The sequence below is a fragment of the Ornithodoros turicata genome, chromosome 8 (genome assembly GCF_037126465.1).
Source record: "Ornithodoros turicata isolate Travis chromosome 8, ASM3712646v1, whole genome shotgun sequence".
Classification (NCBI taxonomy): Eukaryota; Metazoa; Arthropoda; class Arachnida; order Ixodida; family Argasidae; genus Ornithodoros; species Ornithodoros turicata.
Window position 1 is genome coordinate 41,247,974 of NC_088208.1, and position 16,360 is coordinate 41,264,333.

Here is a 16,360-nt window from a genome sequence, read left to right on the forward strand (position 1 = left end):
AACTGTACCGCCCCTCGTCCGAAACAACACCCAACACCAAGCATCTTAGTAGCAACTTAGATAGTTCTAAAAGAAAGGAGTTCTTAAAAGAAGGGAGTCGGGAGCAAAAGTAACCAGAACTGCCGATGAATCGCCGAACATAACGGAACTCAGACGTGAAAATGAAAAAATTTCTTGTGAATGAAATGAAAACAATGAAAACTTGTAACTAACAGCACCATGTTAACTGAAGTAGTACTTTAATCCAGGTGCAGATTGCATTACCATGCAGATTTGAATTACCATTCCATTCAATGAAGGTATGAATTGCCATAGACCTTTAACACCGGCCTAATTTCATCGCAATCAGTGTTGTTACTTAGTTTGGAAGCTGTTTTCATCTTACATTTGTGATACGTTTAACGAGTCCGATAAACTCGATTTTTACCTGTATCGTATAATTCCTGAAATTTTACGCCCGAATTTGATACTGCTGTTTTCCACCCGATTTTCACCCCCCAATTATGGGAAAAAATATTTCCCGAAAACCTCAGACCCTACTTATGAAAGACATAATCTTATAGAAACCACTCCAAATGCACAGAGTCGCCTACACCAGATCGAGCTTGGCTGATTGTGGCTGCTCACACGTGGCAGACATCTGATCAACGTCCAAATGATTGCATGGTTGCTCCGCTGGTGTAATAGACAAAAGCAGATGTAATGACATGTAGGCAACATTGGAATAATTGCATGTGAGGATCATGCGTTAGTACCGTACATCCCTGTATGACATGACATGTGGCTCCTATTTGAGAAAATAAAGCCAGAGAGTGAGTCAACAACTTACCTCAAAGCTGACATGCAGCAGGCTTTGTCCATTCACCTCAACCACAGTGTCACCGACTTGGATCCTTCCATCCCTATGAATTCGACCACCTGGTTCAATGCCCTGGATCACAAGGCCCATATCCCTGCATATGCAGCAACACCCCATAAATAGATGACACTAAAACTGCACGTCAACACTACTCCAACCTCAAAATTGGTCAACATGTCCAGGCTGTTCCTAAGCAGTTGCATTGTAACCGCAACTTACAGGTGATACCTGCACTGGCATGACAATACAACCCTGACAATATCACTTTAGATTATAACGCAGTACAATGTTTTGCCACTAGAGTCACGGATAGTGCACTGATACGTTTCCACATCATCTGGGTTTCTCCCTCTCGGTGTAATTAAACTACAAGCATCTGCATCGACATACCTGCCGCCGCTGCCAGGTCGTGGAACAACGTGAATTCCCAGAGGACCTGCCTCGTTCTTGAGAATAATCACGGTATCCCTAAAGAGAGCAGAGTGATTCATCGTTTTCCAGAGTTGTTACTTTTCCATTCCACCCATTCCATGCCATTGATGCCATCTTTTTTTTTAATATGAGTCATAGAAAATGGCTTCTTCGTGCAAATACATACGCAGTTGTACGTAACACATTATCAAACTGTATTTTCATAAGGTGGACATACCTATCTTCAGCAGATACTTCAGGGGATGTTCCTGTTCCGCCGAGGGGCTCTTTCCTAGCGTCTTCCACCTGGAAAGCATAACAATTAATGAGGACATACTGACTAACTGTTTTTCACTTTGTAAATGGTGGCTTAGTACATTATTAGGAGTTGTCACCCTGAAAATTTAGCCCATCAATATAAAATGTGCCTAGGCCAGCATAATATCTGCTTTCTACATAGACATCAAGCATGAACATCTGCTTTTCTTTTATTTATTTCTGCGCTAGCGCCACGAAACAACTGTGGCTATGAGCAGCGTACGGATGCGGACACATGGAGAGAGGGCAGCAGGAAGGAGTGGGGGGGTCAGTATGTGTCCTGGGCCGACTTCAGGGGGAACTGTGCTAACATTCGTGCATGAACACCTGCCATTGGCATCACTCGGGCATTATTTAAATACACAGGGTGTCCCAGAAAACGTGTCACTGAATTCTAATAAAAAAAACTATGCCACCTAGAATGATGCGGTCAATGGCATTTGTTCTTACTAGGTTTTTGCCACCTCCTGATGAGCACGGTGAGAACCTAAGTTTAATTATGTATTTAGTAATTTTATATTTAGTAAGAACAAATGCCGTTGACCGCATTATTCTACGTGGCGTAGTTTTTTTATATTAAAATTCAACTCCACGTTTTCTGAGACACCCCGTAGGATAGGAAAGAGTATTACCTTGAAAAGCTGTCGGTCGGCTGCCTCAGCCCACCTGAGCATGTTGGCATTATTTCCCAGGATGGAGAGCCGGCCAGATCCCCTGGCTATCCTTGTCAGCGTCCCTCGCTTCTCTTCCCCGCTGCCCTCTCCCCTTTCTCCGCAGGGAAATGAGGAATCACCATCCAAAGCATGTTCGTACTAAAATGAAATGCACAGTTTGTCTTAGCTAATGCCATCTAGACTGTCGTCAGCCAATGGTTGCAGTCTGTGGCTACAAATGGGGGTTCCTACGAGGCAAAAGGTGACTATATGGGCTCACAAGTAGCCATCAGGACTTGTTTCGTCAAGAAGGTGTTGCTTTAGAGCACCCAAAACTCTCCGTAGGTTAATTCCGTTCATAGATCGACAAATTCACTCATCGTGTCAATCATAGTCAACGTCACATCGCCAAGAAGGACAGAATGTTCATGTCTAATTATAGGTTATGATTAGGGCCTGAAAGTTTAGGCACTAAAAACTATGGGAATAGGCAGGCATGTAGGCCAAAAAAAAAAGAAACCAAAATAGGCAACAAAATGCAAAAATAGGCACGTTAATCTGGTACGCTCTTTGGCTTTGTTGGTGTTTCAGAATGTTCCATCGAGGAAAACTTGCTACGGTACCATACAAGCTGTGACATCTGGTAGACAAATGCTGAGGCAGCCAGCAACCACGCTATATCGTAAACACGCAGAAACGAAAAGGAAAATGCAGCACTCAGCACGAGCCTGAAAGCCCACTCGCGCTAACACCTCTAAAAAAAAGAAAAGGCTGTTATGGCACCCAAAAATTTTGAAAACAGCTAGAATTCAATAGCGCCGATAAAAGGGCAGGCAACCCCAAAAACGTCATATCTAGGCGTTTTTAGGCATCTATAGGCAAATGCCCAGAAGTCCAGGCCCTAACTATGATGTTCACGTCAAATGATGGGCAAAATGCGGCGAATTTCTGAAAAAGTGCCGACACATAGCTCTGTGGAACTTGAGATCGTGGTCTCAGTTAGAACCTGCCAAGGAAGGAAGTGCCATCTCTACCTGTTTTGGTGGCAAGGAAAGGTCATCAACCACCACGGCGGCCGACCACCTTTTGGTCGGGTCGGGCTCGGGGCAGACGGGCGACAGCCGGTTCAGGGTCGGCTCGCTGCCCCTTCGCACCTGAAGAGGAGCCACCCCTGCGGACAAAACAAAACTCTCAAGATACAGTAACAAATTCTGCTTCCAAACTGTTCGTACAACAAAGAAGCAGCCTTCAATATTTACCCAATGGAAGCCTGTCGCCCGAGATTTCCACGTCAACGTAGCTATCCTTAGTGCCATTATGGTTGAGGTCACTACACCGAAAGATGTCTGGGCTCTCTGTCCCCACGGAACTGGCGCTGGTACCGTCACCAGCATTGTGCGCTGGATACGGTGAGATCTGTTCTTCATAAACGGCTATGATCTGTGAACAACAACGTTAAGTTTTAAGACTCGCTTTCCTTCTCCAGCACTTACTCGTAGCACATCAAATAAAGGGACTGCTAAAGTAATTTCCTACTATTGTTAGTCCTTCAAACATCTTCAATGCCCATCTTCCATGAGATACGTTAAATACGGCGCTGAGATTTAGGTTCACATTAATCAAACCCTCAGGTGGGCAAAATTAAACCACACACAGACCACTGTGGTGTCACTAATGATCGTATCAACCAATCAATTCCAAGGATCGGCTGCGTTCCAGAACTTACTCGGGTCGACCCGAGAGTAGGGAGTAGTTACTTTCCCCGTTCCAAAACCTACTCGATGACATCACAACCCTCGTTCCAAAAGCGGGTCGCCTACTCCCTATCATATGGGGGTAGCTAAGAGTAGTGACGTTAGAGCTGTCGTCTGCATTGAAATCTATGGTCGTCTGCTGTTGCTGCTACTCGTCTCGGCTGCCAATAGAGGATGCAGGAAAGTTCCAGTGCGGATTGTGCGACCTGATGTCTCCTCCAGAGCAGCATACGCGGAACCATACATACAACACACATCAGCGCGTTGTTTGTGAAGGTCGAAAGCTGCTTATATGCGTTTTACATCTAGCTGCGGACAAGAACAGCGCAACTCTTTCTCAGAATCTGCGGTAAATACCCCCAATTCGTGGCGTGAATGCCCATACCGAAGTCAACACCATTACACTAAAGCGAAGCAACGGACAGCGGTTCTCATGTCGCGGAGACCAAATGTCACTGTCGTCTGCAGTCGCCGTGTTGAGAATCATATTCGTACCCATTCCACAACCTACCCGAGGATTCCCCTACCCTCATGGTCACGTGGTACAACTCTGTCACGTGCCCAACTCCTACTCGAGAGTTAGTTGTGGAACGCACCACGACTCTTTTACAGCTCAGGCTACGCAGATTAAATTGCGTGAAATGACAATTATTGACTATTAGAATACATAGGCATCCATGTATTACACCACACATGAAAGGCCACTATGGAAAACAGTTATAGTGTACCTCCCTTCACCCTGGTTCTCCCTATGCACCACTCATGCGTAAGTTGCCATCTATTTCAAGTCATTTAAATGCTACCCCGGATGATCATGGCATATGATGCTACCGTCGTCGTCACATTTTTTCCATCATACGCACATGTGTTCCAGTTATTGCTAGAATTTAATTCTTCAAAATGTACGCTATAAAGCACTATCTTATTACTCTTATCACAGTTTACACTTATTGCCATCCAACGACATCTGGGCTCTGTAGCGAGCGCCACTGCAGTAAGTAACTTTTCTATGGGAGCATCATGAAGCTGGTGTAATACTGTAAAAGTGGTTAATTTTGCGGTCTTAATAATTTGTGCGCGTGGGCGTTTCGGGAATATTTCGGGAATTCGCGTGGAAGCGGAAATCGTGGGATCGGGGGTTCATGACACTGCCGACAGCAAACAACACGAATTAGCCGGCCTTTACATGCTGGCTGGCTTACAGAAGCTTACTGTGAACTCCAATCCAGTAACAGTGGCATACGTGCTAGTTTTGTGAAAGCAGGTATCTGCAATGCCAAGTGATACACTATGCGAATAAACTGTCGATGTTGAAGTAACGTTTCAATTATAGACACATTTGACAAGAACAAATTTCTGAGAATAAAGGCCGTCAAATAAGTCGATTCGTCTTTGTGGAGTTTCTATCGTCTCGAATTCCAGTGCTCATACTTTTTCATCCCCGCTTCCTGTATTTCGCGGAACCTTAATTTCACAAAAAGAGTTTGATCGTTAAATCTCGCAACACGAAAGGAATAAAGTAATTGAGCTATGAAATCAATCCACTGTAAACACCTCTCGAACCTTACCTGTTCCCTGTCGTCAACCACATCGTTGAGGTGGTCATCGGGGTCCAAGATTCCCCCGTCATTGTAGCTTTTTACATTATGTACAGTCACCCAGGCATCTTGAGGCTGAAACACACCGAGCACACCTGTCTCTTTATCATATATCGTGCGCGCATTCCAGACTGAAACAAAAAAAGAGTCCCCTGGAGCACCCTTTTCGTACGTATTCTTGAAAAGTTGCGAGAAGCAAGGTTACAAGCGATACACTCATAGGTCTTACACCACGTTTACAACAGGGAAAGGCAAATTTTTGTTACTGAAAATATTTCTGTCTTCTGTATCTGATACCAAGCTTTCAATCTCATTACAGTCACTTGTTCTGGTAACAGGTGTTATGGCACAATGAGTAGAAGCCGTATCAGCAGGGCCAGTGAGAAGGGGCAGCTGAAGATGGAGCCCAAGGGTCCGGGCCTCTTCATGGGTTCGCCCAACCCAAGGCCCGACAGTTGCTAGCACCAGAGACTAGTCCGATACATGTGGTTTACTGTAATGGACATGTCTGGACATACGTAACCATATAAACGAGGAATACTTATGGCATCTTAGGCTGACAGCCACCAATCGCTCAGACAACAGCTTCGGCAGTTGTTTTTTTCTTCCTCCCGCTCGGAGCGCTCTGATTTAGAGCACTGGTAGTGCCAGCAGTGCCAGTCGAAGATACCATTAGACTATGACTAACAGCAACCCCTTTTGCCTAAGTGGTGTTTCATATGGCACACACAACGCAACTTTCTTTTTGGTGCAATCCCTCGAGATCTTGGAATTTCAAAAATTCTGTACAAATATGTCTTCATCCTGTAAAATGCCCAGATAAAATTCCGAGTTGAACTTTTATGAAGACGAAACAATCGGAAGCACACGCGCTTCTCGTTACAAAAGTTGTCCGCACTCTCTCCGTTATAGCGCTCTTCCAAGCATAATGCCATAGCAGAAGGCAACATATTTGGTAATACTTCGTAGAAAGCACTCATGCGCGTACTATTCAACACTATACACGTACTAAAGTAATGTAAGCGGACTGCACGGTGTAACAGCAACAATGGGGAGGGTATAAAATTTCTCGTCTGCGGCGCGGTTACAAGCTACAACGGCGTCGTCTGCTGTCCACTCGAGCGGGACGTGACAACCGCCCACAGAATCGTTCCCGACGATAAAATAAATGCAATAGATGCAATAGAAAAATGCGCATACGTAACCAGGGGACAACGAACGCGGAACGAATCAAGAGCAGATATCAAATGCGAGGCAAAGGGCATCCAGAGCCCGGCTGTGAGGGCATCGAGAATCTTTTATACATACAACCCAAATGAAATGGGGATCAACAACTAAAAACAATGACGTCATAGAGCAAGTCACAGCTGAAACACTGATAAGACGTGGAATGATATTCTTTATCTGGAGAACAATGAGTATCGGGACCTTCTTTTCCATCACGGTCACATCCGCTTCTGGAAAAACTATATAGCGAACCGACGAAAGGGACCTACGTATCATCCAGCGGACTAAATTGACTTTGGCTGATGCCCCAATGAACTCAATCCACCACATGGCTGCGACGATCGCAACAGACGTACACCGCGGAGCAGCTGTGGCCATGACCGTCTGCCTCAAACAGCTCAGCCACAAACTTTCGCGTTGCTTCGGAGTATGTACAACAACTGAAAACATTGATTATTTTTTTAGAAATGAAAACTAAAGCATGTCCTACCTTCCTGATGGCAGACTGTAACTTGGCAACACGGTATTTCTTGGAACGTCCCAAGAAACTCCCCCACCGTGACAACACCTCCGACATGGTTTCCCCTCGCTCACATAACAAACACTCTCTCGATCCCAGCCGTCACATATCCAGATCATGTACACAGCTCCCACGAAGAGCGGCCCGAGTTGGAAGTCCAATTCGGCGTCATAGTACAAGCCAGACACAGAGGGACCTCTGTATCAGTCAGGGAGAACACCTGCCCTACTTTGCTAGCGTTGCTAGCGTCCTTGGCGTTGCGAGCGCTCGGGACGCCACACCGCGTACGCTATGGCGCTCAAAAGATCTCTCGGATAGACGAACGTAGAAACATTTTGAAAAAGGTTTCGCGGAAGTGGACTTTATTTCGTCAATATAAGTATGCACACGGAATAAAAGGACACGTGGAATTAGAAGTGTCTCCCGCCGTTAGAATTCTGAAAAACCGGCAAAAGTCACCAATATGGGCCTGTTGATTGCAGTTGGCGATTAATACGATGTATTTCACGTAATTCATGATTACGACCATGATCAAGAAGCCGTGACAGCAAAACCAACATTTCGTTCCAGCCACTTCCTCGAAAGTAATCGAAGGAACCTTATTTACTACCCGCAGGAAAAAAGTTTCTGGAATGAGGTCTCAGAAGGTTAGCACACAACGCGTCAACCCGAATAAAGTTTGCATTCGAAGGATCGTTGACCAAATCAAATAGAAATGAATGCTTGCACTTGCATTGAAATCTTGTAGTATCCTTCACGAGCAACACGTTACGAAATCGTATGATCCATAAATCTGATAAGCACCGCACCTGAGTCCTTTATCTAAAAGCTGGCCAAGAAGCATTCCGAGAGCTGCGCAAACAGCCTCCTCGTATTTAAAAACGAAACAAATAAAAGTCACAATGAGAGTCGCAGAGGTCGACGACCAGGCATTTCTTTCAAACCGGGAGACATGGACAAGGAAGAAACCGGGTTAATGGAACTCTCGTCCAAGTGTGAAACCTGTCCCAAGGTTGTTTTTCTCATAGGACAATGCCGCAAGAATTCCATCTGATACGCTACCAAGTCAATACAGGTAACGTCTTTTCTTTATGAAGGAGAAAAAATGGAAATATATGATCTAGGTGAAAGTGAGACAGTCAACAAAAGTCGTAGTCTAGAATACCCGAATATTCCAGCCATTGATTACTGTTACAGTGAACACAACGATTAAGCACGTGTGGTAAACAGCATCAGAAACTGTGATTGTTGTTAGTAGTTGAGGTCAGGACACCTCGTGATTTGATTTCTTTTATAATGCCCTCCGTTGGAAGACAGTTCGCCGACCGACGGAACCAACGAAAAAAGGCTCGTATCAACTTATCACAATTTTGTGATATGGGCATGAAAATGCTCGCTACCTCGCGTATATAAGGTTTTTCATAGTTGTATTTTCCGCGTTGCTTACCAAAACTTGTGTGTATAGTTTGCCGGGCAGTTAGCTGCGGACTCCGAACAGCGACAAAGATTGAAAGGATCTCAGAAAACTTGATTCGTTAAAGTAACCTCTTCTATATAACGCAAGTTTGTAGAGGAATCAAACATAAAGGGACAAACACAACGCCCATAGACACTTCAATTGAATCTCTATATATACATTTTGCAAATAGAACGTGTAATGCAAATAATAACTTTGGGGCAAAGTTAACCCTCTATAAACATTATATCCACCGCACTACAGCGAATGATCAACAGCGGGGGTGTAGCAAAAAAAAGTCCCTGTTCTGGTTACGCTACAGAGCTAATTATTCCTAAAATCTGAAAGCCTCGCGGACATTACTGCCGTTTTCCTTTCTAGCCTCAAAATTACGTTACGTCGTTGTAACACTCAGGTATAATAAAACCAGTAATTAATGGAGGTACTTTTCTTTTTCATTCATTGTTCCGCATTAAATAATAAAAGCGGATTCTGCGTGCCTATTCTTGACGAAGAACTTGTGGTTTAGCACCTGCATATTCCGTAGCTTTCGTTTGAAGGTGGCCACAATCACATTCTCACCCTATGTGTGTGTGCACGGACGCCAATTTCAACTATATTTTTGTAATATTTTTTATGAACCCTTATTTGAAGATGACAGATACGACAGTGGCAAACGGTCGTTTCCTCTGTTTCGTGCTCTCTTCCGATTGCTCGTTCACTTCCAGAACAAACGCTACATGCCAATTATACAGTAGTGTCAAACTTTTCGGGGAAATCCTTCCGCTTTGTCTCGATCATGCTAAACTGGATTTTTCTCCGCGACTTTCCAACTTCCGGATCTTCAACTGTCACATAACGAGCGTTATCGTTATATTGAAAGCTCGCGCAAGAGATCGTGGCGAATCACGGGCCGAAGTGACCGTGCCGTGACCCGAAAGTGCTGGCTGTCGGCACAGTTCCCTTAGAAGTCGGCCCAGGACGCACATTCCCCGTCAGTCGTGACGTCGATGATGATGATGATGATCGTGTTGGCCGTTCCCTTTATATCGGGCGGACAGCGTTCTGCGGGGGCGTCCTAGCCACAGTTCCTCATTCCTGTGGGTTTTTCTCCCACCACATTTGACTGCATCAACGTATTTTCCTGTGGCGAATCCAAGCGCTTCTATCGTAGGTACGATGTGTGATATTGTTCCTCGGATTTCTCCAGCGGCTCTGGCTGCGTGGTTTCCCATCCGTGACCATTCTTGTGTTCGCAGTACTCCTGCGCGTGCTTCAAACAATAGTGAGCCCAATGGAGTTGTAGATCTTCTCGGTGTTGATTTCGTTTTTCCCTTTCACGTATGTTTGTAGTGCCGATTTCCGCGGACCGCAGTGATGTCGCTCGTTATGGGATAACGACAAGTTGAACATGGGGCGCCGTATCAATCCCCGACGTCTTTTTCGCTTCATCCGCGCTAGAAATCCTGTCCAACGTGGGACCAACGCATAGGCGCTGTCTGTCTTCCCAGGGTGTTTCATGCGCGTCAACACGAAATTCACGACCTCTGTGTATGAGAGAGACTGAAAACCCCAAACTCTGCTCCCGAGCGACCCCTCAAAAATAGACGGCTTTTCACATCTACAGTAACACATAAAATTGATGCGGAAATTTCATTCTAGTCAAAGTGAGGGACAAGAAATCACACACAAAAAAGGTAATATATAAATAAATAAATAAAAAGCGTGTCTTGACCCACAGTTTGGGAAGCACTGCCATCAGTGGCGTATCCAGAAAAATATTTCGGGAGGGGTTCAACGGGGACATTACACGGGAAAGGAGGATTGCGCCATCGTTTCGCCCGCTGTCCCCATATGGTCCCCACGCATGCAGATAGGTGGCGAAAATGTGTAATAAAATAGCGATTTGGAACGCAAAATTTACAAATGCGTGTTACGCAACAACACACAAAAGTCAAGAAAAAAAAAAGCTATCGCTGATTACATAGGGCGGGAAAGTAGAAACCAACCAGTCATGCCTACGTGAAAGCAGTCAAAAATGGGGGAGAGCGAATACAGCTGTGTAGGCCAAGAGCAGGGTTACGCTGTCGAGGGGCATCACAGATGTTAGTCTGCTTTCAAAAAGAAAAACCCAATCGTCACGAACAAAGAAACACGTGCGTAAAAAAAGGGATTGGTCAATATCCAAACAAGAGCAACGAGCCCTCCTTCCATATCGTTGTTCTTCAGGAAGAGGGCTAACACTTCCTCCAGTTTGAGGAACACACGAGACGATGTGAGACTCTGGCATGGCTCACGAAGGAAGCAGTTAAAATGAAGGCGGAAAGATGCAGAAACCGACTCGGACAGCATCGGATAACTGTGAGACACACGCGAAACAAGTACAAAAGAAAGATTTCATCTTCTGCGTGCCTTTGACTGCATCGGAAGGACCTCGTTCTCGCTAGCACAATTTGTATTTATTCGTCGTTATTCTTATTTGCACGAATGACGCGAATAGACCCTAATGTGGTGTTTTGGACGACACCCACTTGGCGCAACCCATGTTCACCCAAAGCGTGGGCGTGCAAAAGCATAGTAAGGACGGAAGTGAGTCATCAAAACAGCTCAACACTAAGAAGAGGTGGAACAATAGGTGGCTCCCTTTTTGCAACGTCACGCGAAGGAATGTCAGTTGCGCAACCTCAGTGAGGACTCGGAGTGATACATCCTGAGGAAAACCAGTTTCGGGCAATCGGATATTAGAACGCAACCATCTCCTAAATACTTGAGCCGGTCGATGTAAAAATGTCTCTACTATGCATTTGTGTAGCAAGCATATGCAAATGTTAGCAGAACGGAGGTGAATACTTTGCGAGAGTTCAATGCCTCGGACGAGTTGCCCCTCGTATAGTACCGTTTTCTACCGTTCAAGAATGCCGCTTCACGCATTCAACCAACTAGCGTTTTCTTGTATCTTATATATTTCTCTACTCTTTCGAAGCCACTCCATTCTTTCCGGGGGGTCACTTCTTAAAACAATGCAGACCAACCTCCTATATTATTATAACGCAGCGGATCAACATGTCTAGGGTCACGCTATTTCGTATCGAAAAAGTTTAGTGGCAGTGACGCAAAATTTACGTTACAAACGGAGACGAGCAAACACAGTGTTAGAGAATTGCCGCGCATAGATGTGAAGCTACAATGCAAAGCTGATACACGCCTGCGAATTGGATTTTAAGAGATGCGGACATTACCAGTCGCGATTTTATACAACTTCCGTCCCTCACAAAAAGGAAGCCGAGAGAGAGAGGGGGAAAATCCTTAAATGAGGCATTATTTTAATTGCTTCGGTTGTCGTCGTCATGCAGATTTGTCACAAGCATGCCGAGAATCGTGGCAAAAGCATCCTTACCTTCCCCGAAGCCTTCTTGTACCTGGTCACAGCTAATTCGATAAGATCTCTAACTAGGATGTCACCGTTCCCGCACGGAACAATTACACGTACGGAGCCAAAGTTCACTGTCACTTTCATACTGGTGAAGGTTATCCAGAAAGTAATCCCAACGCACCCGCACAATCACTTTACAGCTCGAACAAAACGAGCACGATGCTGTCACCCACAGGGTCGCGGAGCCAAGCGACGCCGTTTCATCTTGGAGATCGGCGCACGGACGAAAAAACAGCGATCAGACCTACTTTCCCGCTGTTTACAGCCCACATCGCCGTTCAGATGACACACAACTCAGGTTACAGCCGGCTTGTTGGCACTTGGTTGTAATGTGTAATCCATAACTTCGAATTTGGACACAAAAACACATTCGGCACACCTGGCTTCTGTGACTCAGGTAAGCCTAACCGACCGAAGCAATCAATGTTGAAGCTCGCTCGCTGCTGCTTGAACACTCACGTGCAAGAAAACATGTTGAGTCGAGATACAAACGGTTGAAATTTCCAAACCATGCCCAAGCAACCTTGTATTATGGCCTCGTTTCACAAAATACAACGGTTTTAGTGAGTCGCAAACACAACAGAAGCAGACGGGGATAAAATCCGACGCTAGCGGGCATGGCCCTCGCGCTTTGTTTCTCCCTTTTCATTGGCTACGAGAGTTCGGAGTAACCTGAGTCTTTTGACCAATGGGAGACAAACGATCGCAGCGCCATGCGAGTGGGTGCGGTTGGCGCGCGAGATTATTCAAAAACCGAAACTGCTTACGACGTCTGTTGATGTTTCGTCACACCCCGCCCCCAGCCGACATTCAAGTGAAGAAGAGGAGCATAACCTCAACTGAAAGAAATGGAGCAGCAAACCCCATATTCAGGCGTCACCAAGCTCCAAAACGCATCTACTTCTACTACTTTGTCAATGTTTTGATTTCCTTTTTGCCTCATGTGTTGTTTTTGTAACCATTCTCCAAAAAGCAAGAAAGCGTTGTTCCTGTGCCCTCGACAGCGATGTAATTTAAATCCAGCATCTAATTATAGAAGAGTAATTGATTACATTATCACCAAAATGATGCTGCAATCTAACCAACCACTTTGGTGTCTATAACTAAAGTGCTCGAATCAGTGACTTATTTCGGGAGGGGATGCATGGAGACTTTACACGAGGATTTCACCCTCGTTTCTCCCTCCACTGGTTCAAAGCCTCAATGTTGGTCACAATCAGGTCCTTTAATATCGACCACAATAATATTTCGACTAAAATTAATTTTCGTATCATTTTCATAGAGGAAAAGAACATCTTTCGGAGCTTAATTGTAACTGCTTCAGGCAATCATAAAATTCAAATACACTAAAAATCCTCAAAACGTAATAGTTTTTAGTCAACAACAACTGGGCTCAGAACCTGTTTAAAAATAAATTGAAAAATCACGGTGGTGTCCTAACAATGTGTACACGACACGCAGCACGTGTAAAACCTGAAGGGTTGACGACAGTTTGAGGTCACAATGTTATAGCTCACATCGGGGATAGGAACCGTTATTTTTTTGTGGTTCGGTTCGGTTCAAGTTTGGGTCCAGAGCAGAAAAAATAAAGGTTCGAACCATTTTGAACCAGTCCAGACCGGTTCACTGAAGCCCAAAACGTTGATTTATAGGCCGGGCTAAGTACACAAAGTAGCGCTTGTAGCACACTCGTTGTAGATGGCGTCGGCACCACGTGGTCGGCACATAAGATACGGGACAACAGTGAAAGCTGCAGAATCAACTTGAAGGCATCCATTCTGCATTGTTTCTCATTGACATTCAAACATCCTTGGCACCCACTTCGCTGACAGCTTCTACATATACGCAACTCCTCATGCATTACAAACCGAATGTATTCTCTGGATGTGCCTAAGGTCGCCACGGACAAAATGAACAATTTCGGGTGATGACACTGTTGGAGGTCTCCCTGATCTTCCAGCATTATGTTTGGTGTCAAAATCCCCGCACTGAAAGTTGGCACACCACTTCTTCACGGCTGAGTATGACGGGTTCTAGTCACAATGTTTGCATCATGCACTCATAGATTTCCCTCTGAGTTTTCTTCTATATGAACAGGAACTTGATGAGAGCCCCAAGTTCAACCCTAGAAAATTTAGTAGTCATTTTTTAGTAGGCATACGGCACTGCTGACAGCTCGAGCAAGAATGAAGGCTTCGAGTTACGAGTCTACAATTTCTCTCCTTCTTCGTCTCGCACTTTGTGTCTACGATGATGAGACAGCGTTCGTATGTATGGAAGTATATCGGGCCCGCAACTTTCCAGCACGCTCTCGTAGAATACATCGTTAAATGGGAGGTGAGAGGGAAAGAGGTTGCATTCAACAAAAATGAAATGTTTGTGTACATATTTTCCCATCTTGCGTACAAGCAGTGACAATTACAGTTTTTCCGCCACAACCTACATTAACGACTTTGAGCTGCCCCTTCAGACTGACGTCTCAGATTGGGCGAAAGGATTGATCGCAACCAAATTGTCCACGAAGAAGCGTGGAAGAGGCTCTTCTGTGTCTTGCGTCCCAACGACCCTCAAGTAAGCGTTGGCATCATCCAGGGTCGTCTTCTGTTCCAAGAGCTTCTGTCTCCTGTGTTGTTTCCAGACAAAGGTGGCCATGCTTGCAACGGCAACCAGGAGTGCAACCGTCACTAAGGCTGAGGCCGTTGTATCACCTGTTGCCACTGCTACAAAATGGAAACACATTGTTACTGTTTGAACCAACTGCCGGAACTCTGACACTACATTAACTTCTCTCAACCCTCTAAACCTGAGACAATTCATGTTCTGAGGCTGGAACACATAGAAAGGACAAATACATACAAAGCTTCAAGTGCCAGAAGATGTGGGTTCAAGTCTTACAGCTGGCTAACCTTTTCAGTGACCTCCATCTTTCATCACTCTAAACCGTTTTTGCAGAAGCACTTGAAGGACATGGAGTTGTGATTTTACCCTGACAGTTCTCGTTGCCAGGTGACTCGGCCACGGAACCGTTGAGGAACCAATAGGTACTGTAGGATGGGGACGTGGTGTACCCAGCAGCCATCTCCAGTGTTCCATTCTGCCGCATCATTAAAACCTGTAGCAGGAACGGACGTCCATTGTCAGGAGTAGTAATGCTCCGAGTCTCTGCGGAATTTGTCGAAGCAAATGTGTGAGCCCACGTGATGTTTCTCTCTATGATCTGTCAAGAGAGAAATATTATTTATTTATTTATCCACATACTAAAGGAGGGTAAGACCAACAACAATGCATTTCTTTCATCCCTTTTGCAATTTGCAAAATATCTGCCAGCTATAGTCTCTGGCACTCCTTTTGCTATCCTCAACCTTTGTTACTTTTTTTAAGAGGGTTGGTAAGATCGAAGTGAGCGGATCCAGATCCTCACTTTGGAGGAGGGGGAAGAAACCTAATGTTTAACATGATGATTTGGGACCCCCTTGGGATTGGGAACCCCTCCTCCCCCCGATCTGCAACTGAACCCCTAGACAAACGACACACACAAAAAAAAAAGAAAGAAAGAAAGAAAGCACCAAATCTCTTCTTGTAAACAGTGGCATACCATAATGTTGAACGTGACGTCAACTGGCAGATGACAGATGTTGACAATAACCTCAGTTGCGACAGTATCGTTGTTGACCGGGATGGAACATGCGGTTCTCAGCTCCTTCAGCAAACAGCGCTCCACTCCAAGTACTACAAAATGAATTAAGTTGTCATTTGATCAGCGGAATTCTTTATTCATTTTCACGATGCCTACCTGAATGAAGTGCCAAGAGCGTTACAAATACGGTAATCATACTGAAGAAAACATGTCATTGCTTCGCGAGCGTTCAGGTAATCATCCTAGTTGTAGTTGTATGTAACAACACAGTCCTCGTCGCCATACAAACTGTCATGTTTGCGTTCACTAAAAGCAAACTCGTGCCATCTATTTCATGTGCGGTAGACCTACACAAACAATGAAAGCCCCGTCATAATCAATGTTATCCACGGCGTCCACACCATGCGGTTTTCGCATTGCTTTGTTTTCGTCGGTGCCCCAACATTTTTGTAATTTTTGCAAAACTACGGATGGGCCACGTGACACGTCCAGCC

General features: G+C 45.1%; 2 protein-coding genes across 11 annotated transcripts in view; both read right to left on the reverse strand.

The window, feature by feature from the left end:
- LOC135367402 (partitioning defective 3 homolog) overlaps positions 1 to 12,859 on the reverse strand; it is a 32,446-nt gene extending 19,587 nt beyond the window's left edge. For 5 of the 9 annotated variants that reach the window (XM_064600658.1, XM_064600663.1, XM_064600656.1 and 2 more), the window contains exons 1-8: positions 12,194 to 12,859; positions 5,564 to 5,668; positions 3,501 to 3,681; positions 3,276 to 3,412; positions 2,221 to 2,400; positions 1,509 to 1,576; positions 1,250 to 1,327; positions 830 to 953 (exon numbers count right to left, since the gene is read on the reverse strand). In XM_064600658.1, the coding sequence (XP_064456728.1) occupies positions 830 to 953; positions 1,250 to 1,327; positions 1,509 to 1,576; positions 2,221 to 2,400; positions 3,276 to 3,412; positions 3,501 to 3,681; positions 5,564 to 5,668; positions 12,194 to 12,313 (993 nt within the window). In that variant the 5' untranslated portion in view covers positions 12,314 to 12,859. Of the gene's footprint in view, positions 1 to 829; positions 954 to 1,249; positions 1,328 to 1,508; positions 1,577 to 2,220; positions 2,401 to 3,275; positions 3,413 to 3,500; positions 3,682 to 5,563; positions 5,669 to 5,859; positions 5,962 to 7,310; positions 7,582 to 12,193 lie in introns of those variants that run through there. The other 4 variants (XM_064600659.1, XM_064600662.1, XM_064600657.1 and 1 more) reach the window with 3 other exon arrangements.
- A 1,739-nt stretch (positions 12,860 to 14,598) lies between these two features.
- Positions 14,599 to 16,345, reverse strand: LOC135367419 (uncharacterized). Of its 2 annotated transcripts, none has more exons than XM_064600689.1 (4): positions 16,023 to 16,345; positions 15,825 to 15,958; positions 15,215 to 15,341; positions 14,599 to 14,949 (listed from the first exon to the last, which is right to left on the reverse strand). In XM_064600689.1, the coding sequence occupies exons 1-4, from the start codon at positions 16,060 to 16,062 to the stop codon at positions 14,696 to 14,698; spliced, it is 555 nt and encodes a 184-aa protein (XP_064456759.1). In that variant the 5' UTR covers positions 16,063 to 16,345; the 3' UTR covers positions 14,599 to 14,695. The 2 variants fall into 2 exon arrangements, with proteins under 2 accessions (XP_064456759.1, XP_064456758.1); XM_064600688.1 differs by having other exon boundaries at positions 15,215 to 15,446; positions 16,023 to 16,343.
- Positions 16,346 to 16,360: the final 15 nt, after the last annotated feature.

What these genes read in the sequence shown, in the direction of transcription:
- LOC135367419 (XM_064600688.1), bottom strand. Translation starts at nt 16,062, where the DNA reads ATGATTACCGTATTTGTAACGCTCTTGGCACTTCATTCAG. An exon ending in ACGTCACGTTCAACATTATG is followed by an intron (nt 15,447 to 15,824) that starts GTATGCCACTGT and finishes CTCTCTTGACAG; the next exon opens with ATCATAGAGAGAAACATCAC. An exon ending in TGGCAACGAGAACTGTCAGG is followed by an intron (nt 14,950 to 15,214) that starts GTAAAATCACAA and finishes TCCATTTTGTAG; the next exon opens with CAGTGGCAACAGGTGATACA.